This window comes from Notothenia rossii (assembly GCF_949606895.1).
Source record: "Notothenia rossii genome assembly, chromosome: 4".
Classification (NCBI taxonomy): Eukaryota; Metazoa; Chordata; class Actinopteri; order Perciformes; family Nototheniidae; genus Notothenia; species Notothenia rossii.
This window is the reverse complement of record NC_136902.1, coordinates 45,879,833-45,905,977: the sequence shown is the minus strand read 5'-3', so window position 1 is coordinate 45,905,977 and position 26,145 is coordinate 45,879,833. Positions and strand designations below refer to the sequence as shown.

At 41.9% G+C, this 26,145-nt stretch overlaps 1 protein-coding gene across 3 annotated transcripts in view; it reads left to right on the top strand.

Moving 5' to 3' along the window:
* Positions 1-25,456, top strand: part of LOC307037901 (general transcription factor II-I repeat domain-containing protein 2A-like) — a 120,889-nt gene extending 95,433 nt beyond the window's left edge. Inside the window, exons 5-6 of one of the 3 annotated variants that reach the window (XM_079679108.1) lie at positions 4,570-4,827; positions 24,254-25,456. In XM_079679108.1, coding sequence (XP_079535234.1) covers positions 4,570-4,674 — 105 coding nt within the window. In that variant the 3' untranslated portion in view covers positions 4,675-4,827; positions 24,254-25,456. Of the gene's footprint in view, positions 1-4,569; positions 4,828-18,800; positions 18,832-24,253 lie in introns of those variants that run through there. The other 2 variants (XM_079679107.1, XM_079679106.1) reach the window with 2 other exon arrangements.
* The last annotated feature ends 689 nt before the right edge of the window (positions 25,457-26,145 follow it).

The window sequence follows — 26,145 nt, the reverse complement described above, 5'->3', positions numbered from 1 at the left end:
GTTGCTCAAAAAAGGTAAATTGGCTGAAGATGATCTTACACTCTTGTGGAACTGTGATGGGGTGCCAATCTTTAACTCCTCTAATTACTCAATTTGGCCACTTCAATTTACAATCAATGAACTCCCCTGCATACAAAGGAAAGAGAATGTGATGGTTGCAGGACTTTGGTTTGGCCCTGAAAAACCTAGGGTGGACACATTTTTAAAACTGTTCATTGATGAATGTTGCAATCTTGCCCAAAACCCATTTGAATGGAAAGACAGACAAGACACCACTCACTCCTCCAAAGTGTTCTCTTTGGTGTGCTCCTCTGATGCCATTGGCAGGCCAGTACTCCGGAATTGCAAACAGTTCAATGGGGAATATGATTGTGACTGGTGCTTACACCCTGGTGTGGTTATGCCAAAGGGCAGGGGATTCATAAGGTCTTATGTGTATGATGAAGAGCAACAAGTGAAGAGGACACACAATGAGTTCAGAGACAATGCAGTTAAGGCCGTTCAATCTGCTAGCCCACAAAATGGAGTTAAAGGATTGTCCATGCTTTTTATGCTGCCCCTGTTCAACATCGTTTTGGGATTTGTCCCCGATTACATGCATTCTGTGCTGCTTGGTGTGTGCCGACAGCTTATGTCTCTGTGGTTGGACACGTGCAACTGTTTGAATCCATGGTATTTAGGTCGAAAGATTGCAAAGCTAGACTCTCGTCTTCTCTGTCTGAAGCCACCTAAGGAAATAGTCAGAACACCACGGTCACTGCTGACTCGGAAGTTCTGGAAGGCATCTGAGTGGCGGGCATTCCTTCTCTTTTATTCCATCAGCGTTCTGCCAGGTATCCTTCCACCTGCATTTTTGCAACATTATTTCTTATTGATGTTTAGTATTCACATTTTGCTACAAGAATCAATATCACCACATGACCTCCAACTTGCTAACAATGCCTTGACACTCTTTGTAGTAAAGATGGGACAACTGTATGGCCAAGAAAATGTCTCTTTCAACTGTCATCAATTAATCCATCTAACTGATAGTGTCCTGAACTGGGGACCCCTCTCTGGGCTACATCGTCATTTAGCTTTGAGAGCAATAATGGATTCCTAAAGACTCTATTTAATGGTACCCAGTATGTCCCAAAACAGATTTGCCAGCTATTTGTCCTTTGGCGTGACATTCCCAAACAACTTTGTATTGTAGGTTTTGACCCACATTCTGATTTTGGTTTGTTTCTAGGCAAGCTTGCTGACAAAAGACTTATAAAGGAAAGGATTGGCACTTTCACAACTCTTGGAAAATCATCTTCACTTGTTCTGACAATATCTATAAAATTAGCTGTAAAAGAACTTCTGAATAGAACAGTTCCTGTCAAAACAGTAGAGTCATATGACCGCTTTGTCAATGGAAACATGGTTTTTCATACTACAAACTATCGTCGGTCAGAGAAAAGGAATAACACTGTGGTCAAACTCAAGAATGAATCTTGTGGAGAAATACTGTTATTTTTCCTACTAAAATGTAATTGTGTTTGCACATCAAACTGTTTGTGTCAGACCATTCCAGTTGTTGTGGTCCAGCTGTATGACAAGAAAGCTGATAGTTTGTTCAATTATCGAAGTCTTGGCATCACATCAAAGAAAGTGTGCACTAAAGTCGAGAGGACAAGGCGAACCAAAGCTTTTTTCCTTAACGATATCCGTTGTAAATGTATGTATGTAGATGGGTGGCTTGTACCTCTTCCCAACGGTAATGAAAGGGATTAGGTCTTGTCAGGATGCCCACGCGTCTTAGAAAACAGCCGTATGTTTTATACGGTTATATATACGGCAGTGCTCTCAAACCATTACTTCTAGCGGGTATAACAATATAGCCTATTGTATATATTTATTATATACTATATATTACTATTACTATTTAAATATATTTATATACTATTACTATATATTATTTATTAATGCCAATATACGGTTTTAGAGGGTCGGACGGTGAAAGCAACTTGCGGTGCTCTCAATAAAGATGAATTCAAACGCTTATCTAGCGTGTATAAACTGCCACTCGCAGTGCTCTCAAACCATTACTTCTAGCGGGTATAACAATATAGCCAATTGAATATATTTATTATATACTATGTATTACTATTAATATTTATATCTATGTATATACTATTACTATTTATTATTTATTAATGCCAATCTTCTGGCTTTTACAGCTGTTGAGGCTGATTTCTAACTGCATGGTAAGAGCAAACGCTCACCACTTTCTCTATTCAACGTCCGACACAAACATCTGACCTCGCCTTTGATTACTTGATCAAAATGAATTTGTGTGTATAAAAGCAGATGGTTTGTCTTCGACAAGTCGCAGTCAGTGTGTTTGTGTGTGTATAAAAGAGGCCAAAGCTAAGACTATGCACTTTGTTGTAAATTGATTTATGTGAAATTGGTGAAACTGACACCACAATGCATTGAATAAAAAATAAAACAATACCTGCTTTTTGCCTTTTTTGGGGTATTTTTCTTCTTCATATCGGGATGTATCATAGATGATTGTCTTGCACTGTATCGAGTATCGCAGAATCGCTGTATCGTGATACTATAAAAACAACTACAGAAACACCATTATATACTATAGTAGTACTATTTAAAATAATATAGTCTTAATACGGAAACACCAAAAAAAACACTATAGTAATACTTTTACAAACACTATAGTAATAATATGCATTGACTATGACAATATCATACTATTACTATAGGAGTGGTCTAGTGTGTTCAAAAAACAACTACAGAAACAATATTTATTATACTATAGTTATACTATTTAAAATAATATAGGAATACTACAAAGATCTAGATACATAGTATTACTATTGAAATACTATTGAATATTATAGGGCTACTATAGCTAATAAAATGGCACTACAGAAAAACCTATAGTAATCCGATAGCTGGTGAAAAATACGATAGAACACTACAAACTTACTATAGGACACTATACAACTTTTATAGTATACTATAGTAATACTATAGTTCATTTTCGTAAGGGTCGGCTGGCCGGCTACGAAAGTATGTAACTTAACAAAAAACCTTATGCATTTTATGTTATTTTGGACAATTATTCATATAGTAATCACATTACCCTTGAGTTGCCTAGAGCAAACTGCCCTTGAGTTGCCTAGAGCAAAATAGTTACAGCATATATTTAGTGATTTTAATGTTAACAGATCATTGATGCAATAACATTTTGACCCAATTTGCCTGACTTGACACATGAAATAAAACATGGGCGTAGGAAGCTTCCTCAATGTGGGAGAGACAATTTAACAGGGGCTGTGGGCAGGTGGTGGACCTCACATCCTCTAGGGGGGTCCGGGGGCAAGCTCCCCCAGGAAGATTTTTTTTTAAATGTTGAAGTTAAATGCATCAATCTGGTGCACTTTGAGAGCAAAATTAGGGACTAAATCTATGGCAGTCAGTAGGGGCTTGGACTGTGAGCCGTAGCGTCGCCGGTTCAAGTCCCCGACCAGACCTACAATTGGAGTGTGGACTTCTACTTGGAGAGGTCCCAGTTCACCTCCTGCCCTGCCGTGGTGCCCTTGAGAAAGGCCCCGGACATCCCCCTTCCCCCCTCACTCCCATTGCTCCCCGGGCGCTGTACAATAGCTGCACACTGCTCCTAGTACTAGACTCCTGGTACTACAATGGGTTAAATGCAGAGAACACATGTCACTGTGTGTGCTGTGTGCTCTGCATGTGTGACCATTAAAGAGGGTTTCATCCCTCCCAATTCTTCTTCTTCTTCTTCAACACCCATATAAAACAGAACTGTGAACAGATTTACTTTTTCTTTCAACATTTATTTGAACAGCAAGTGGAGGCAAAAGTGACTGCACCCAAAACAATAAACCTGCTAGCTAACTAGCCTAAACTCAGTAACAGAATGTGGACAACACGTTCTTCTCCACAGCCGCGCGACCTCTGAGTCAGACGTCACTTCCTCCTTTTCAATCCTACGGGTACAGCCGTACAGCCACTCCCCCTGAACCCTGTTTCTCTGCCGACCCCCCCCCTCACCTCCCCTGTGCAAGCCCCTCCCTCTGAACCCAGGGCTCGCTACAATACTGTAGCTTATACTGTATACACAAACTATACAAAAAACGCCTTTACGCTTTGGAGCTTGTTTATCCATCTGTAAGCAACTGCCAGCTAGGTCTCTCAGTCACTCACTCCTGATCGTTCACTGCGCAGTGACAGCTGCTACGGGCCTGATGTGTGAAATTGAAACTGATAGATAGAACAAAGGTAGCCCATCAAAACGGCCCAGCCCAGCCCACTGGAACACACCCCACTGGGCTGGGCTGGGCTGGGCTGTGCTGGGCTGGGCTGTGCTGGGCTGGGCTGGGCTGGGCTGGGCTGGGCTGGGCTGGGCTGGGCCGGAACACTTACAAATGTGGGCCGGTAGGATTTAGGTAAGCAAAAAAAAGGGAGTGGCCAGAATACTTACAAATTTGAGCCGGTAGGATTTAGGCAAAATAAAAAGTTTTTTTTTTTTTTTTTTTTTTTTGGCCCACACAGCACCAGCCCACCGGGGAAACTCCCGGTATTCCCAATGGCCAGTCCGCCCCTGGCTACAATCCATGGAGCTCCGCTACGGGATGTTCTACCCGGCTATCTTGGTAGTAACACACAACGGACAGCGACACTCCTTCAACACGGTCCCCGACGCAGAGAAGTTTGTCCAAAAGCTTCAGAAGGACGCCAGGCCTAAGCCAGTGCTAAACTAGAACGTTTAGCTAAACAGAGGCTTTGACACCATGGACTTGCTACAACGAGGTAAATCTTCGTCATAACGACTTGCCGTGTACCCACTAATGTTATGAATGAAAGACATTGCTGTTCAGTTATTTAATGCCCATCTAAAGGACAAACCCTTTCACGTTATTGTTCAGGTTTGTCTGTTTGTGACAGGATCATGGTTGTTTGGTTAATTCTCTAAAGTGTGGATATATATGTGTATATGTTATTTTCCTATTTTATTTGTATTCCTCTGCTCTTTTGTTCTGAAAGATTGGCAAGTGGTCTAAATGTTTAAGCTGGAGCCTACGGAAATATGGGAATCTCCACGTTTCTGCGCTAGGCTGCTCCTTGCTATGAGCATCAAGCATTTAGAGTAACCAAAGTCTTTAGTTACCTAGGTGGTTTTAGGGAAGTTCAGGGGGGATTTTCCGGGTGTCTTGCTTATTGTATATATGGTATAATTATCCTACTGTTGTTGGTATTACTTTCTTTTCCTTTTTGCTTCTCTATTTTGATAAAAAGAGCAGTAGCTAATAGAGATATCCCTGTGGTGTTACACTATACAATTCACTCCACACTAAATGCTGGTAAAACAGACATAAAGATCACATCCTGGAATGTGAGAGGATTGAACAGGTATTAGGCAGAATTAGACAAATCACAAATCCTTTTTATTCAAGAGTCCCATTTAACTGATATTACTAAAATTAAAAAAAGATGGCCTGGACAAGTCTTTACAGCCCCATTTAACTCACACGCCAGAGGGGTTATTATTTTGATCCACAAATCAATCCCATTCAGAGTTAGCCATGAAATAATTGACCGGGCAGGAAGATACATTATTTTGCAGGGAAAAATATTAGAGACTCAAATTACACTGGTCAATGTTTACGGACCTAACAAGGATAATCATGCCTTTTTTAGGAATTTATTTCTTACTGTATCCTCTACTCCTGAACAATATATAATAGGCGGAGACTATAACTATGTGCTGGACCCAGAGAAGGATCGCTCCTCAGACATTGATGTTTCTCATCCGGAAGCTAGAAAGGTGCTGCTTCAATCTATAAACAATCTTAATTTAATTGAAGTCTGGAGAAAGCTACATCCTACAAAAAAACATTTCTCATGTTATTCAGGTACTTATAAGAAGTCATCACGTATTGACTACTTTCTGATATCCATGGCCTTATTATCACATGTGAATGAATGCAGTTATGACAGCATAGTATTGTCCGATCATGCACCCATCTCATTAACCCTCCATATACCGAGGCTTGTTTGGTGTCCTTCTAGGTGGCGCCTCCAAACCAAATGGTTACAAGACCCAACATTTGTAGAATTTCTTGGTAATAATATTGATAATTATTTTTGACACAGATCAGACTAGTGCAGGCATAAGATGGGAAGCATTTAAAGCCTACATTAGGGGTGTGATGATTAGCTATACAAGCTCTAAATCAAAAGCTCACTATAAAGAGTTAACCAACCTTGAGACTCAAATTAAAACTCTGGAACTTGACCTATACCAAAATGATATACCAGAGAAACATAAAGCGCTCCTTCTGTTGACAGTATAAGGAGCTATCTGCTAGTAAAATTGCAGCAAACCTCCTTTGGTTAAAGCAATCTTACTATGACCAAGGTGACAAACCTGGCAAGCTTCTTGCATTGAGAATAAAGAAAATGCAATCGGATAAACTCAATCAAATTAGATAACGGAAACAATACAGTAGATCCAGCTGAAATAAACTCCTCCTTTAGAATATTCTACGAATCCCTTTATAGTTCAGAACACCCAGATAATACTCAGTTACAATCTGAATTCCTAGATCAGTTAGAAATCCCAACTATGACAGAGCAAGATAAGACTGAATTGGATACATATTTAACTGTTAAGGAAATGTCGGAAGCCTTGCGGAATATGAGCAGCGGGAAGACACCAGGACCAGATGAGATCCCTATAAGATTTATAAATTGTTTCCAGACAAATGTCTCCCCCCTCTATGAGATATGTTTGAAGAGGCATACGAGTTGGGTATTCTACCACCATCTTTACGGTCTGCAATTATCACCTTGGTCCCAAAGCCTGGTAAACCACCAACAGAAAGGAGGTCCTATTGTCCCATATCCTTAATGTGTTGTGACACAAACATTCTGTGTAAAACTTTGGCAAGAAGGCTAGAATCATATGTACCGTCCTTAATCTCCAATGGCTTCATTCAAGGCCGTCAATCTTTTCATAATATTCGCAGAGTGCTTAATATACTTCATGAAAGGAGTGATGCTAAAGACACCGCAATCCTGTCGTTGGATGCTGAAAAAGCCTTTGACAGGATTGAATGGAAATATCTGATGGAAGTCTTGAGGAGATTTGGGATGGGTGGAAAATATCTCAAATGGTTCAGATCCAACAGCTGAGGTATTAACAAATAACATTATATCCAAACCGTTTGGTCTACACAGGGGCACAGGACAAGGATGCCCCCTATCCCCTCTTTTATTTCTGTTTGCTATTGAACCACTAGCTTTGGCTATCCGGCAACATCAGAGAATTTCGGGTGTGAGGATAGGTGAATCTGAGCATATGATTTCCTTATTTGCGGATGATATTATTATTTTTCTGTCCAAGTTGAGAACATCTATCCCAACACTTGTTGCCTAATCAATTCATTTGGGGAATTCTCTGGATATAAGGTCAATAATTCTAAATCCACCATATTATTTTAAAATAAAAATGAGAGACAAATCCCAGGGATACCCACCCCCTTTTCAGCTACTCAGGAGGGTTTCATATACCTAGGAATAAAAATTGTCCCGGAAATTGAGAATATTGTCTCCTCCAATTATGACCCCATAATACAATCAGTAACAGAATCTCTGAATAGATGGATGCCAATGCCCATCTCCATGTTTGGCCGTATTAATATTCTTAAAATGTCTATTCTGCCAACATTTCTTAACCTGTTTCAGTCTATTCCTCTCCCTCTTTCACCATCATTTTTTTTTAAGCTCAGGCAGCTCTTCTCAAAATTAATATGGAACAACAGGTGTGCAAGACTACGGCTCTCAGTTTTACATCTGCCTTATGATAGAGGGGGACTTCAAGTACCTAATCTACAATTGTATTATTGGGCAGCGCAGCTGCGCACAGCCATGTTTTACTTCTCCTCCTCTGACCCTCCAGCATGGCTAGACATTGAACGCAATACAGCACCGGGCCTATCCCTCCAGTCATCTATTCTGCTCATGCTAAAAAACTAAAACAACAGACAAAAAACCCATTTGTTAAAAATACTGTTTCTGTTTGGCATGAAGCACATGTCGGCTCTGGAACCTTACTTCTGGATAGGGGTTGGACTCTATTCTTCTCCGGAGTTGCTCAAGGTGTGAGGCGCCGGGCGGGTGTGGGGATACTCACAAGTCCCCGGTTGGGTGCTTCGTTGTTGGAGTCTACCCCAGTGGACGAGAGGGTTGCCTCCCTACGCCTGCGGGTTATGGGGGGGAAAACTCTGACTGTTGTGTGTGCTTATGCACCCAACAGCAGTTCAGAGTATACGGCCTTCTTGGAGACCCTGGAAAGAGTCCTGTATGGGGCTCCTGAAGGGGACTCTTTAATCTTTCTGGGAGACTTCAACGCACATGTGGGCAATGATGGAGACACTTGGAGGGGAGTGATTGGGAGGAACGGCCCCCCTGATCTGAACCGGAGTGGTGGTTTGTTACTGGACTTCTGTGCTAGTCATGGATTGGCCATAACAAACACCCTGTTCGAACATAAGGATGCTCATAAGTGTACGTGGTACCAGAGCACCCTAGGCAGAAGGTCCATGATCGATTTTGTTATCGTATCATCGGACCTGAGGCCGTATGTTTTGGACACTCGGGTAAAGAGAGGGGCGGAGTTGTCAACTGATCACCATCTGGTGGTGAGTTGGGTCGAGTGGCGGGGGAAGCCTCTGGATAGACCTGGTAAGCCCAAACGTGTAGTTCGGGTGAACTGGGAACGTCTGGAGGAGGCCCAAGTTCAGGAGGCCTTCAACTCACACCTCCGGTGGAGCTTTTTAGGCATTCCTGTGGAGGTTGGGGACATTGAACCAGAGTGGTCATGTTCAAAGCCTCTATTGCCGAAGCCGCGGCGGGGAGCTGTGGTCTCAAGGTCCTAGGTGCCTCAAGGGGCGGTAACCCTCGAACCTCCTGGTGGACACCGGTGGTCAGGGAAGCCGTCCGACTGAAGAAGGAGGCCTTCAGGGATTTGTTATCCCGGGGGACTCCCGAGGCAGTTGCAAGGTACCGACAGGCCCGAAGGGCAGCAGCCTCAGCCGTGGCCGAGGCAAAGCAGCGGGTGTGGGAGAAGTTCGGAGAAGACATGGAAAAAGACTTTCGGGCGGCACCAAAGTTGTTCTGGAAAACTGTCCGACACCTCAGGAGGGGGAAGCAGGGAACCATCCAAGCTGTGTACAGTAAGGATGGGACGTTGTTGACCTCAACTGATGGAGTGTTAGGGCGTTGGAAGGAGCACTTTGAGGAACTCCCGAACCCGATAATTCCGCCCTCTATGTTAGAGGCAGAGCTGGAGTATGACGGGGGATCGACTCCAATCTCCCGGGGGGAGGTCACTGAGGTCGTCAAACAACTTCACAGTGGCAAAGCCCCAGGGGTGGATGAGATCCGCCCAGAAATGCTGAAGGCTCTGGGTGTTGAGGGACTGTCATGGTTGACACGTCTCATCAACGTTGCGTGGAAGTCGGAAACAGTACCGAAGGAGTGGCAGACCGGGGTGGTGGTTCCCCTTTTCAAAAAGGGGGATCAGAGGGTGTGTGCCAATTACAGAGGCATCACACTACTCAGCCTCCCCGGGAAAGTTTACTCTAAGGTACTCGAAAGGAGGGTCAGGCCGATTGTCGAACCTCAGATTGAGGAGGAACAATGCGGATTCCGTCCTGGTCGTGGAACGACGGATCAGCTTTTTACTCTCGCAAGGATCCTGGAGGGGGCCTGGGAGTACGCTCATCCAGTCTACATGTGTTTTGTAGACTTGGAGAAGGCGTATGACCGGGTTCCCAGGGAGTCACTGTGGGAGGTGCTGCGGGAGTATGGGGTGAGGGGGTCTCTACTCAGGGCCATCCAATCTCTGTACTCCCAAAGCGAGAGCTGTGTCCGGGTCCTCGGCAGTAAGTCGGACCCATTTCAGGTGAGGGTTGGCCTCCGCCAGGGCTGCGCTTTGTCACCAATCCTGTTTGTAATATACATGGATCGGATTTCGAGGCGTAGTCGTGGGGGAGGGGGTCTGCAGTTCGGTGGACTAAGGATTGCACCACTGCTTTTTGCAGATGATGTGGTTCTGATGGCTTCATCGGTCTGCGACCTTCAGCACTCACTGGATCGGTTCGCAACCGAGTCTGAAGCGGCTGGGATGAGGATCAGCACCTCCAAATCTGAGGCCATGGTTCTCAGCAGGAAACCGATGGACTGTCCACTCCAAGTAGGGAATGAGTCCTTACCCCAAGTGAAGGAGTTCAAGTATCTCGGGGTCTTGTTCTCGAGTGAGGGAACAATGGAGCGTGAGATGGGTCGGAGAATCGGAGCAGCGGGAGCGGTACTGCAGTCTCTTTACCGCACCGTTGTGACGAAAAGGGAGCTGAGCCAGAAGGCAAAGCTCTCTGTCTACCGGGCCATTTTCGTTCCTACCCTCACCTATGGTCATGAAGGATGGGTCATGACCGAAAGAACGAGATCGCGGGTACAAGCAGCCGAGATGGGTTTTCTCCGCAGGGTGGCTGGTGTCTCCCTTAGGGATAAGGTGAGAAGTTCGGTCATCCGGGAGGGACTCGGAGTTGAACCGCTCCTCCTTCGCGTCGAAAGGAGCCAGTTGAGGTGGTTCGGGCACCTAGTTAGGATGCCACCTGGGCGCCTCCCTAGGGAGGTGTTCCAGGCACGTCCAGCTGGGAAGAGACCAAGGGGTAGACCTAGAACCAGATGGAGGGATTATATCTCTTCTCTGGCCTGGGAGCGCCTTGGGATCCCCCAGTCAGAGCTGGTTGATGTGGCCAGGGAAAAGAAAGTTTGGGGCTCTCTGCTGGAACTGCTACCTCCGCGACCTGACCACGGATAAGCGGGAGAAGATGGATGGATGGATGAAGCACATGTCTATATAGGAGATGCTCCCAAACTATCCCAGTTCTCCCCAATATGGGGTAATGACAACTTTGTCCCCGGAAGAGCGGATGGGGGATTCAAACAATGGGCTGCCAAGGGTCTGAGTAAAATAAAAGACAAATCAAAGGACAACTCACACTCAAGACTCAATGCTTGGAGAGACGATTTAAAAGTAGACATTACAGAGACTGAGTGGGAAAATGCTTTTTCAAAGGCACAAACCCAGACTATAAACACTGCACTGAAACTGATACAATATAAATGGCTGTTCAGAACCTATGTTACACCTGTTAAACTGAATCTGTATAATCCTAACATTCCTGATAACTGTTCCAAATGTGACGATAATGTTGGTACTCTGCTGCACTGTATATGGGAATGCCAAAAAAATCCAATCATTCTGGAAAGACATAGTTAACCTGATTGCACGTGTAACTGCTATACAGATCCCTCTCGACGCAAAGCTCTGTATATTAGGTACAGTATATATCCCGACCCATTTGTACCAAACCGTAAAGCAGTGCCCTTGATTATTTGCCTACTTCAGGCTAGGAGAGTAATTGCACTGAGGTGGAAAAATACGGATGGTCCTACACCTGCATTGTGGCTGTGGGAAATGGCGTCCTGCCTCGCTTTGGAAAAACCAACCTATGTGATCAAAAAGAAAGTAAATAAGTTTAAGGAAATATGGGACACATTCATGCACTTCCTTGAAAGTGATCGAATGGAAATTGATGAGTGAAATTGACGGATATCGCTATCAAACACTGATAAATAATAAGGAATAATAACAATGCTGCTTATAATAATAACGATAATAATTATCTCTAAATATAAGGAACAAATTATTCTTTCATATACATTTTTTGTATTATTGTTTCCCATCCTTTACTTATATCTGATTGTATTTACTCCTGTTTCATTTCAATCTGTGAGGTTTCCCTGAATGTCCAATGTTGAGGGTGGGGGGAGGGAAGGGTTATTTTCCCAAGTGTCAATGTATGAATATGTATGTATGTATGTATGTATGTATGTATGTATGTATGTATGTATGTATGTATGTATGTATGTATGTATGTATGTATTGTTGGAGCAAACATAAAACAGTGGTGGTGGCTTAAAGGCCAACTCTGCTCTGCGCCGTCCGTTAGATGAGCCTGGTCACATTAATAAGAAGAAGGAGTTCAAAACACCGGCATAAAAGTTATTACAATAATCTGATTGATTTTAGTGGTAAAGAAAACCCATACAAGTTACAGAGTACTCCAGACTTCCAGTTCTACTGCCGTGCGATACAGGTATCGGGACCAGCCAGTCAGAAACAGGAAGCCCCGTGGATGGATAAACATCAGTATACATAGACAGATTTGGAGGCAGTCGATTTCACTCCTAAGCGAATCAGAGTTCTTGGGAAAATGTATTTTACTTCTGAACAGAGCGTGAGAGCTTCGGAACTACCCAAGGACAGAGTCAATATTTTATCTTGCACCTGAATTCACTCCTTTACTTTCCCAAGGAATATTTCACACAAGCTATTCTTTCCCAGATAATCAAACATTGTACACAGAGGGGCGGATCTAGACAAATATTCATGGGGTGGCAAGAGGGTGGCAGGAGAATTTCCGGGGTGGCATCCCCTGGCAGAAGTATATGCTGATTTAATCGCAATCATATCAATCAATATTAACTTGGAAAGCCACAATATTGATATTTTACCTCAATAACATTAGGTGACATTATTGTGGCACATCAGTAAAGCCTTAAATATAAATATATAAGGTGGCACACGTAATTTAATGAATTTTAACTGAATGAGTTGGTTTAACTCTTAGACCAGCAGGGGTACCAAATATGCAGACTGCTGCAATAAGTACATTAATTAACTGTCTCATCGATGTGTTTCTGTATGAATATGATAATATTAACAATCATATTATTCCTATCAGCTCTCAATCACTGTTATGATTCACATATTCAGTGTTATTATTAAATAAACTATGTTTTTTGGAGGAGTTAATGATGAATGTTCCTCAAGATGCTTGCTCACCCTCCTTCAAATTTGAAAGACCAGTAATTACTATCATAATTCAAAAGAATCAAAGCAGTTCAGCGCCCCACAACTTCATTGCAAACAGTTACAACCTTGACTTTACATCAGAAAGAACAAACATTAAAGAAATGACTAACTGCATCAGTTAGGGTTAAAAAAAACGTGTATTCAGCTAAAACATACATCGCTGCAGTTATTATCCAGTGGAAAGTCCTTACCTGCTGGCCTAGTTAAGTCAAAGTGGTTACTTTTTTTTGGATGGGCAGTGAAGTTTTACACACCGTCTTATTTGACTTTCTCAGGACTTGAAACTGTTTTTTGGGGCCAGACCCCCACAAAGAAAAAACATATATTTAAACAGTTTATTATTCTCATCCGTGAGCAGAGCATCAAGTTGGCATGTCTATAACAGCTGAATGTGACGATTACCATCTTGATCAGCAACAAAACGCCACACAAACTTATTAAGATTTAAAGCTAAGGTGCGTTTTGATTCAATGCTGAGAACAGCCAAACTTGACAGGCTCTTCTCTGTCATAGTAGACCACAAACAGTTGCGGCGCCAGAGTATTTGTGTTGGGTAATCTATGGTAGGGCTAACCCATACAGTGGTGGGGCTCAAGTCAGTATTTGTAATGTTATTACATACACGCTCCCCTTGACAGTGAAACGCCACGCGTGAGGTTTAGATTATTTCCCTGTCTCAATCCAAATGTAACTGTATGAAATAAAAAGGCACATTTGTCTTGTCGTAAATAAAAAGGGCGACCTGGAACCAATCCTGCAATTTCCCCACAGGTGAAAGAGTTGAAAACCCAACCCCTGAAGGGGGGTCTGGGGGTGTTCTCCCCCAGAAATACTAACATCAAATACACATTCTGGTGCTCTCTTGAGAAGAAAAATAAATAAATATATATTACTACACGACGTATTTTAAAAAATGAATGCCATTTTAATTTTTTGTTACTTTGTTCTGAAAGCTGAACCTGCTGCTCCTCACAGAGAGGAGAGGGAAGAGGCTGTGTGAATTACTTTACATTGTGGATAAGGGTGGATAGCCCCCATTGTTCTGTGCGTCAAAATGAAAGACATCCCACACACCTATCAATCATCAAACCGTGGGGTCTTATAGTTGTACCGATGTATATAGAGATGTACTACAGTAAAAGTATTCTCCGTCGGGACTTCCTGCAACAACACCACGCCGTTATCGTGATTCTGATTGGCCAGAAGATATTATTAAAGATGTTCTATTGAGAAGACGATCACTACGTGACAAAAGTGTTCAAAACCGTTTCTAGTCTTCGGTATTTCCAGACAAGTGGCTACTGAAATCAATCTTAATAACTGCTGTCTGTGGAATTTACTCCGCGAGTTGGCAGACTTTATTTAGCATTTTTCATGGTGGGGCTAAGCCATTTATTGGTATGGCTGTAGCCTACCCCAGCCATACCCTGACCGCAAATACCTCAATCCTTCTGTCTACTTGTATCCGAAATGCTTCTCGTTTTGCGCTGTCCTCCCATTCAAATGGAATCGCCGCCAATCAGATTTCCAAGCTCGCGCCGGGGGGGGGGGGAGGGGTTACAAGGCTCGCGTCTTGTGCTGCATTCACTTGCACTCGGACATTTGAGATTTTCTCTCATAAATGTCCAATGAGCCACAACTTTTAATTCAAAACAAAGCTGCCAAATGGGGTGGCAGCTGGGGTGGCAAGGCATTTTTCTGAGGTGGCAGCTGCCACCCCGTGCCACCCCGTAGAACCGCCACTGCACAGATATATTGGGGCCCAGAAAGGACCTTGAAAAGAATATGTGTGTGTGCTGAAAAGAATATGTGTGTGTGCTGGTATCTAGGTCAATGAGTGTGAGTGAGAAGGTTATATAGGATTACTTGAAAACAGTCCCCAATAATACATGTTTACTTCAAAACAGTTCAAAATAATACATGTTTACTTTAAACAGTTTAAAACAAACAAATTAACTTTAATCTTTAGTATGTATGTATGTATGTATGTATGTATGTATGTATGTATGTATGTATGTATGTATGTTCTTTCTATGTTGAAAAAACCAATAAATATGAAACAAAAAACAAATGCACCAATCTAACCCACTGGCAACTGACACTGTTCCCATTAAATAGATTGCGAAACACACAAAATGTTTTCATAGATGTCATTATAAAATTCGGTGCTGTCCCCACTTAAAAAATAAAAAATAAAAATAAACTTGAAGAATGTTCTCTTAAGGCAAGGCAAGTTTATTTATATAGCACCTTTCAACACAAGGCAATTCAAGTGCTTTAAAAAAATTAGAGACATTAAGAAAATGGCATTTAAAAACAATAATTTAAAAGAAAAGATAATAAACATTAAAAGAAAAAATATGTGGATAAAAGTTACAGAGCAGTTTAAGATATGAATAGTTCAATTAAAAGCAGCGGCAAAAAGAAAAGTCTTCAGCCTGGATTTAAAAGTCGTCAGAGTTGCAGCGGACCTGCAGGTTTCTGGGAGTTTGTTCCATATATTTGGAGCATAATAACTAAACGCTGCTTTACCATGCTTAGTTCTGACTCTGGGGACAGAAAGCTGACCAGTCCCTGAAGACCTGAGAGATCTGGATGGTTCATTATTTAGCAGGAGGTCAGAAATGTATTTTGGGCCTAAACCATTCAGTGCTTTATAAACCAGCAGCAGTATTTTGAAATCTATTCTTTGACACACAGGAAGCCAGTGTAAAAACTTCAGAACAGGAGTGATGTGATCCACTTTCTTAGTGTCAGTGAATACTCGAGCAGCAGCGTTCTGAATTAGCTGCAGCTTTCTAATAGATTTTTTAGTGAGACCTGCAAAGCAGAGTTCCTGTTAGAATTTTTTTTTGCCGGTCAACATGTCCGTTAAAGTTTAAATCTTCTAAATGAGAAATGAGATCAACGCACAATCAACCCATACAGGACATCTCTTTCTCCACATTAAGTGTTAGACACCTGGGGCCCTTCTCACTTCTCTTATTTTTCATTTCCTCGCTCCTCGGTCTCGGTCTCACCGGAAGTTGATTTGTCTGCGCCATCTTGTGTAGCGTCCCAATGGTCTTATTTTTGCCGGAGGTCCGAGGATCGAGGAGCGATAATGGAGGAGCGAAAACCGAGGAACCATCAGACCATCCTCCGATTAAATCCTCAGACACTCGCCCAGCCCCTTACTGTGTATCGCTCACTGATTGGACGATGCAGCGCATGCACTGATCTGATGCTTCTTAACATGAGAGCAGTTTCCCAGCGGAGTGAAGAAAATACATGAACATCACGGGAGTCATTCCTCAGTTTATACCGTGTTTTGTTTCAATTCATGAATAATTTAGTTACAAATATGTGATATATCTGAACAACAAAGTGGTCAAAAATCATTTTATTCATTTTTTGGAAACATTTTCATGATCGCTTTTTTCGTTTTACATTTTCATTTATTGTCATTTCCATTCAGTCAGTCATTAAGTGCTATTTAAAATGTTAATTTGCTACATGTCCAAACCAACAAAAAAAGTGTGCAATACAATGAATGTTAATCTAACTGGGTTTTGATCGATAACATATCTCTTTTTCTTCTCTCAATTATTTTATTTATATTGTGCACTCTAATCAATATTAATCCAACTAATGTTCGTTTATACATTTTAAGAATGGCGTTTATCTTTTTTGATTTTATTTATTTGGGTCTACAACAGATGATACAAATGTTTGTGTCAGTAAATGTGTACTAACAGAGGCGGGGGTGTGTGTGGAAACAACGGGGACAGAGCTGGCTGCTGTCAGACGATCAGCTGTGCAGTGTCATCACAAACGGACGTCGCTTCACGTGACGCTCCGGAGGAAAGGACGTCCCATTGCTTTTAAAACTCATTTCCCTGCTTCTCGTGGGCCGTTTCTCAATCGTGAGGATACTGGCTTGGTAGTTGCATACTTCCAAGTCACTTCCTTCAGAAACGAAGCAAGTATACTTCCAAGCCACGGCTTCGGAAAACAAAGAAGAATGGAACAGGCTAACAAGTGTGCCACTCTCTCTAACAGTTTCAACATAAACTGTACTGAAAATAAATACCTCACGATGTCTATCTAATTATGAACTTGCTTTACTTTCACGGAACACATTTTTGGTGATAACAAATGCAACAAAGTAACATATTTACCAACACATGTTCTATGCCACTACATACTTACATTTAAATGTGTGCTGTGCTGCGTCGGTTCAGCCATTCTCCGCAAGGGTTTTTGAAATTAGTCTGTGCGCAAAGCATTGTGGGGATTTGAAGGACGCGAAGTCTACCCATGTGCAGCCTCGAAATTACCCCCAAACCAAGGACGTGGCCTTGGTGGAATTCCAAGTATGCTGGAGATTGGAACAGTCCTTCGGTGGCACTCGATGGCGCATATCCTTGAAATATTGGCTTGGAAGCCAGTTTCCTCGCGATTGAGAAACGGCCGTGGTTTCCTTGCATCTCTCCATGCTTCCCTGGTGGGAGGGACGAGTCGCAGGGAAAAGACGCAAGTGAGGGACACAAGGATTCCATTTAACCGAAGTGAGAAGGGCCCTTAGATTGTATCAGTAGCGTGGCGTGGGGAAAAAATGAGGGGAAGCCAATAATACGTACTTTCTTTTGGGGTGGGGGGGGGGGGGGTGAGGTGGTCAATGTAATAATGTAACCAGATGAGTGATTACAGCGCCCGGTATCATTTTACACACATTTGTATCATACAGATGCAGGACTTACACACGCCTGTTATCTGACCGACAGGTCCGCACGCACTCTCCAGCCCAAACTCTAATAAGCAATCATTCACAAACTAAATCAGGAGACCTTTAACGTTTTACGTCCGGTTTGCTCCTTTGTTCCTCGCTGTACACAGCTCCAGTTTGGGCATTGGCCTGTCATTAGATTGTATTTGTTGTTGCTGCTGCAGCGGAAGTTTAGTACAATTATTTTTGATTAAATACTCCAAAGCTCCACCCTCCGTAATTGCACTTGCTTCAGTTGCTTGCTACTTTCTAACGGCGGTGAGAGTGGTGCAGTGACGCTATCTATCTTCTATCGATTAGATTTATGATTCAAAAATTATAAAAGTAGGGTAGACATGTGGATATTATCCGACTGAACAAAACGTGCATTTACCTAACAGGTTCGTTTTCCACTGACCTTTTTTCGAGCTATTTTCCAAAATCCTATGGAGAAGTCCCATTGCTATTTTGTCGAGGGAAACCGAGCGCAGCTTACTTCCGCTTTTTGGGACGCGTCACTACACCACTAAATTGATGTGATTTGATTGGATTGTGAGGCAAGGGAAGCCAGCCGCCTCTTGCTTCCCTTGGCATGGCCCTGACCAATCACAGGTTGGCAGGGGCATGACGTGAGCCTCATCTGATTGGTCAATCCCTCCATTTTTTTTCACCAAGGGAAGCAAATTTCGGCTGGCCTCCTCTCGCAACAGAGAGTGCAATCTACTGTTTCACCATAACATCTAGAGGGGCGCTGTTTCACTCTTTGTAAAATACACAATGAGAATGGGGGAGAGACGGGCCGGCAGCAACACACAACAAAGAATTTCCGAAACTAAACGAAGTGTTTTTATTTATTTATTAAAATTATAAAAATCCGAAAAAATAGGGGAAGCCTGGCTTCCCTTGGCCTCCAGGAGAAAACGCCACTGGACTGTATATATAAATGGACGTAGGGTCCGTGACGTCACCCATAGGATTCTTCAGAGTTGCAGAGAAGCCCTTAGTAGGCAGAGTCGGCCACGAAAGGCTCTACACTGACGTCAGAGTTTATGAAGGTAGATATGGTGCAAAATGCGAGAGCGTGTAAAACCTGATGTGAGCACTTACAGAAAAAAAATCTGAGCTTGTGTGCATACATTTACACTTGTATAAAATATCCACGTAACTGTGAACCAAATTTACACTTGTATAAAATATCCACGCAACTGTGAACCAAATTTGAAGTCATAGAAGAAAAAAAAAGTTTTTTAGCTTGTAGAAACTTAGTGATGAAATGTTCACTTGCAGAAAAATACATATTTTTTTAATATATTTTCCATTACATCTGAAACTTGGTTATTTTACAACCTCTCAAATCAGTCATTACAACTTGACGAATCTGCTCTGTGGCAGTATAAATCGACGAATCTGTGGTCTTTGCTACGCTTCTTGCGATAAATGTGTCGCAAAAGTAATTTTCACCAGTAGATGTGGGAGGAGGGAGGGGGGTTGGAGCGAAGGGGCGGAGTTATCAGAACGACGAGGCATGGGTGACTGGTGGAGACTGCGGGCCTAACGGTTCGTGTCGCTACCAGTCCGCTGACATGGCGCGTCAATCAATGGTAATTTTTGCCCATTACTTGCCCAGTATTACTTTGAATATTATTATTGTGATTGAGGATTAAATCCGCTTTGAAGACCACCGTTTTATATCGTGCAGTTTAGCGGCAAAATAACGTCAGTTAGCCAGCTAACGCTAGCTTTGTTGAGTTTATGCTAGTGTTAGAAATTAAAATCAATGTTTTGATGGTATAATGTAGCTTAAACATACCGTCAGTTTAAACGCTCTTTTATACTGAAAAACCTGAAATTCTTGTGCATAAGCAGTTAAGCTTTTATTCTGAAAATCCTTCATCTACGGTTAGCATTTAGCATGTGGCTAATATACGATTTCCTAAAGAGGTGAATTTAGTAGCGAAATGACATGGAGTGGTGCAAACCGAAACCTACTGATTTAACACTACAACTATAGATGTCGAGATACTACCATGCTGAATATTAAATGAAAGTACAGTTTATTTGAATACATTATTGTTTACAGACGAGAGTAGCATGTGACAACATCCGGAAACCAAACCAGCCGTGAAGTATTTTCTGTATATTTTGGAGTATTGATTACAGCGTTTAGAATGTGTTACATGAAAAGTGATGAAAGAGAATATGAGGAGAAAAGGCGGGTTAAGCATATATTGAATGTGAAAAGTACCAATCCTCTGTTTAAATGCAACAACGGACATTAGAGACGAGGCGAGCCGGCTGGCGGGGAGGAGCCAGCAGAGGATATATATAGCAGCACCGGATGAGGGATTCCCCCTCTTCTCTTGCTCATGAGAGCCAGATCACAGCTGTTTTCTGCCGGAACAATATTCTGTCTGTAACACTAGCGCGCCTTTTTTAATTAAAGTATCCCATTTGAATCTTCTCAGAGACTCCATTTAGTCTCATTTTAAAGCTTCTCTCCTGGACGCGAGAATAAAGAACATATTTAACACTAGCTAAACAAGTAGTGGTTGTAGTCTACAGCAGTAATTAATATATTATAGCCTACTGCTTTGGCAATAACGGTTGATAACCGTTTATGAAAATAAAACCAATTGAACTGTACTGAAATAATGACAAGTTTTATAATTGTCTTGGGCTCCTGCTGTGTTTTTAAAGCCTTTGTAAATTACCCATGCTATTTTCTATTTAGCTAACGTCGAAGTAGTGTATGTGAAATCAACCTCACAATAAGATGTGTGTGTATTACAATTATTAATGTCATATTTCAAGATAATTACTTATATATATATATACTTACTATATATACCTATACTTACTTAGATATTATGGTTGAGCTGGAGTTCATTATTGAGCTTACACGTTAACGTCATATCTGAAGACGAGCTACAAAACTTTTTTTTTCTTCTGTGACTTCAAATTTGGTTGACAGTTACGTGGATATTTTATACAAGTGTAAATTTGGTTCACAATTACGTGGATATTTTATACAAGTGTAAATGTATACACACAAACTCAAATTTCTTTTCTGCAAGTGCTCACATCAGGTTTCACACGCTCTCGCATTTTGCACCATATCTACCTGAATCATAGAGTTCAACTCCCGCCTACTCCAGCCTGCTCCAAATAAGGGCAAAGAGGCGGAGCCGAGGCGGGACCTCCTGCCACCTAGCTGAAAGTTCCAGAGCTAGCTGAAGCTACCAAGCTAAGCTAACATGTTCCCCATCTGCACACTGCCGTGGCATTTTACGTTTCTAAGGTAAGCGGACATGAAACTATTCAGCAAAACTATAAATAATAATCTAAGTTATTGAGTTTTTAGCATAATAATTCAGAATCTTAAAATCCCTTAACGTGTGTATGCAATTGTGCTAAATTCAACACTGGAATCAAGCAAATATTACTATGTTTACATGACATTAGTTATTTATATTTTGATATCACTTAATTATACGTTTAATACATTTAAGTCAAGCTAAGGTACATGTGATGGTAGCTAGTTAGTCCTCTTACCTGTGAGGCCTCCTCCAAACAGCATAATAACCAGACTGTATCATTCAAACTAAGTACCAGTTCTAGATCCTTGACTTTAGACAAACAATTCAAAAGACAACATGTATTTAAAGACCAATCTTTATTTGAATGTGCCTCTTAACCTGATATATTAGTTATACAGTAATAGTATTGACAATCTAAAAAAACTGAGCAACTCAACAGTCATCTTTATGTTTCTTATTGTCTAAAGCAGGGGTTTTCAAAGTGTGAGGCGCGCCTCCCCTGGGGGGCGCCAGAGAGCTTCAGGGGAGTCGCGGCCGCAAGAAAAAAATAAAGAGAAATAGTGTAATATAGTTAGTTAACGGCTCTGGATAAATGTATGCGAGCGGCAAAATATGGATAGATTTTTAGTGAAGTCACCTAAAGTGAGAGAGGAGACAGCGCCTGCCAAAAACGGAGGAAGTATGACCATGATTATTTGAAGCTAGGATTTTCATGGACCGGTGCTGATGACACTCCACTGCCACAGTGTGTTATCTGCAACGAGGTGCTAGCTAATGACAGTATGAGACCAGGGAAACTCCGGCGTCATATTAAGATGAAACACCCATGTTTGGTGACCAAGCCACAGGAGTTTTTTGACCGTAAGCTCCAGGAATTGCAGTCACAGAAAACTGTCATAAACACATTTAGCACTTTGAATACAAAGGCAACCGAAGCATCATACAGAGTGGCGTTACGGATAACTAAGGCAGGTAAACTTCACGACATTGGTGAAAAGTTACTCCTCCCTGCTGCTAAAGATATGGTTTCAGGAATGATGGGAGAAGCTGCTGCTGCCAAGCTAGATGTGATCCCAATGTCTGACAATACCATCCAGCGCCGCATCTCAGACATGGCATCTGATGTGAAGGAACAGGTGCTGGACGGTATTCGCGAGAGCCCTTTTTTCTCCATTCAGCTGGACGAGTCTACCGACGTCGCTCACTGTGCTCAGCTAATGACATATGTGCGCTATATTAAAGAGCTCGGTGTCCAGGAGGAGTTTTTATTTTGTCACCCTCTGCCAGCTCGCACAACAGCAGAAGACATCTTCAAGGCTTTGAATGGTTTCATGCAGGAGAATCAAATTGATTGGGGCCGCTGTTGTGGAATATGTACAGATGGCGCAAGAGCAATGACAGGTCGCCACAGCGGTCTGGTAAAAAAGTTGCAAGATGTTGCTCCCGCCGCTGTATGGAACCACTGCATCATCCATCGCCAGGCCTTGGCGACCAAGAGGATGCCCAAAGAGCTGCTTGCGGTCCTGGATGAGGCAGTAAAAATGGTCAACTTAATTAAATCACGCTCCATGAATACCCGTCTCTTCTCCATCCTCTGCAATGAGATGGGCGCTCACTTCCACCAGCTGCTGCTGCACTTTGAGGTGCGGTGGCTGTCCCGGGGCAAGGTCCTCACTCGCTTATGTGATTTGCGCGAGGAAGTTCTCCTCTTCCTCACCAAAATCAACCCCCCACTGGTCAAGCACATGGAGGACATGAACTGGGTTGCAATGTTGGCCTATCTGTCCGATATATTTGACCGGATAAACCTGTTGAACACGTCTCTGCAGGGCAAAAAGTGCAATGTCTTTTTGGCATACGATCAAGTCTCTGCATTCAGGAAAAAGTTGGACCTGTGGTGTTCTCATGTTGAACGGGGCTCTGTGGAAATGTTCCCAACGTTGGCAGATGTTGTGGGGAGGGCAGGACTACAACTGGACTCCATACAACAGGTGGTGATTGCGCATTTGAAGGGGTTGCGTGAGCAATTTGGAGACTATTTTGGAGAGGAGACCTTGGCAAATCAGTGGGTGAGAAATCCATTCTCTTTCCCAGTGACACCCCGTGATGGACTGACCATGCAAGAGGAAGAGGCTGTACTCGAGCTGAACTCGAATATGGACTTGAGACAAAAGATGAGTAAAGTGTCACTTGCTCACTTTTGGCTGTCTGTGGAGACCGAGTTCCCCGACCTCGCCAAAAAGGCTTTTCAAGTGCTCATTCCCTTCACCTCTATCTACCTGTGTGAGTGCGGATTTTCCGCTTTGGCATTGATAAAAAACAAGTACCGGTCAAGGCTGCAGCAAGAGGGGGATCTGCGTTTGTTTCTGTCTCCATTGCATCCCCGCATCACCCGCCTGTGCGCATCAAAGACGCAGACTCATTGTTCCCACTGAAGTAGGGGTGAGTGTAATTCGGAGGCAAAGTTGGCGTTCAGTGTGTTGCCGGGAGCATAGGATGTATCCACGATGTTAAAAATGTTTTAAAATGTGTTTTGTTAAGGGAAATGTTTGCATATATCATCAGTTGTTATATATATATATAGAGAGAGATTATGTCTATTATGTGTAGGGATGTAGTATTATTAATGTACCACTATGGGGCACGCTTGCATCATATGTAAATGAGGGGGTGTTAACCAGATCTGTGTGTGTTGTGTTACATTCTAAGTTATCTCGGCTGAGAGAAAGGATGCACACAGTGCAGAGGAAAATAAACCATGCCCAAGGGCTAAACAGTTCATCATCTCCGTCTCAAATATTTCTCTCCGAGTGCAACGTTTGAGGAAGCTGCCATCCTTAACCTCAACATAAAGATAAAGAGGTTTAAAAAAGCTATTGTTTAATGTTTTAAGGAGGTGACACTCAGCCAATCAAAAAAGAGAAAGGTAGACAGCGAAAACAGAGCATTTTATGACATGTTCTCTTACTGGACCTCTTTGAAATGCAATGTAATACCCCTGCATTATAGCAACAACAACAATAATGTTAATAATATCAATAATAATTGGGAGGGGGGGCGCGGCTGTGATTATGTTCTCTGAGGGGAGGCTCACCTTCCCACACTTTGAAAACCCCTGGTCTAAAGCATTTATTATTTTCATTTTCCCCCTCTCATATTCAGTGTGGACGGATTGAGACAGCGTGGTGTCCAGAAAGCTGCAGAGACTTCAGGGAGAAACCTCCATGTTTTTTTGGCCCGGAGAGGACTGAGGGTCTTTGCTCTGCGAGGAAGACCAGGCCTGATGGAGGAGCCCATGCTGGGCAAAGCTGATACCAACTGCACAGGCCTAGTCTGTCACTTTATTTGACTAAATGTGTTTACTTATACATTTAATAGGTTTACACCTTCTGTCCATGTGCTTTTTATTTAAACCATGTTTGATTAACTTTTGGTTCACATTTCAATAAATTGTATTTGTATTTGCACTCCTTTTGTCTATTATACTTACTGAAAATGTTAGATTACACATTCACATCTGACTGAAGATTGGCCCCATTTATTTGTGACATTGCAAACTCTGCGGTACAAGGCACAAGTGATGTGAAGCTCATAAAGCGAGGCAAATACAAATAATCAGCTGATGGAGTGTAGATGTGGAAATAGGTGCATTCGATCAGCTGACTGTTTTTACAATAAAAGTAGTTTCTTAGTGGACTGGTCTTAAAATCTCATAGCATCAGCTTTTAATTTTCCTCTTGGATGTTCTTCTTGACCCTCAGAGAAGGAGAACATGTCTTGTCTTTCAGGCATGTCCTTTCCTAACAAAAATTACAGGAAACATAAAACATATTACTGCAGAACAAGTGTGTTATTTATGAAAGCTGTGTGTTTGTGTGTTTAGGGGCTGTAGATATAATTATTTTGTAATTGTAATGTTTTTTTTTTATTTCAACAGCGAGCTACAAAGACAATCAGATTATGAATGAACAGTATGAAGTTCATCAACATTGAAATGTATGTTAACATCAAAATAATATTTAACTGTTATCAAAATGTAGTGCAACTGTAGAAGCTTGCTCTGTTGTCTCACTGAAAGAATAACTTTTACCACGTTTTTTACAGACAATATTGAGAGATAAATAGTAGCAGTTCTCACAGTGTTAAATATCTTTGCCTTCAATACATTAAATTAGAAAGCTGACAAAATCATATTGCTTGTTAACATCTAAATGTAACTTTTTGCATGGAAAAAACCCTCAACTTAACTGATGTGTAGGTGATCTAGTATTGTTTAATGGAATGTATATCAGTGTATTAAAGTCAATACTTCATTCATTTAAACCAATATCTTTCTTGATTCTTTGTACAGTATGAAAAATAGAGTCTTTGTACCTGAGCTGAAGGTCACTGCTGTGAGGAGTCCAGTTATGTCTCTCACTCTCTGGTCCAGCCTTTCTGCATCACCTGGACACCTTAAACAAACAGATATATGTAAAGTACCATGTGTACAAACAATATAACTGATTCTCTTCTGTTGAACATGTTGGATTGTGTATTGTCCGAGTCAGGGTCCTTTTTATTTTAATGTAACTTTGGAAGTTGTGTTACCAATGCTTACTGTTTATTTGATACCCATTTGGTAATACAATTAATAAAAACAACAAGGTTTGGGTTTGTTCTTCAGATGACTTTGACGTTAACGTGTAAGCTCAATAATGAACTCCAGATCAACCAACCATATTGTAATATCTAAGTAATCATCTTGAAATACGACATTAATAATTGTAATACATATATATAATCTTATTTTGAGGTTGATTTCACATACACTACTTCGACATTAGCTTGTCTACATACTTGAGCACAGCCAATTTAAATTAACCTTAACAATGCATACAGTTCCTCCCTACATAATAAAATATCTCTCTAAGTTACAAGGATGACCTTATTTTATCAACCTCAAACAGATGCCGTTTGTTGTACAGTATTATCCCACTTCACGCTTAACACTTGTCTATTTCGTTTTAACCTTTATATATAGTCTATGATTTTAACTTGGAGGCTACTATTAG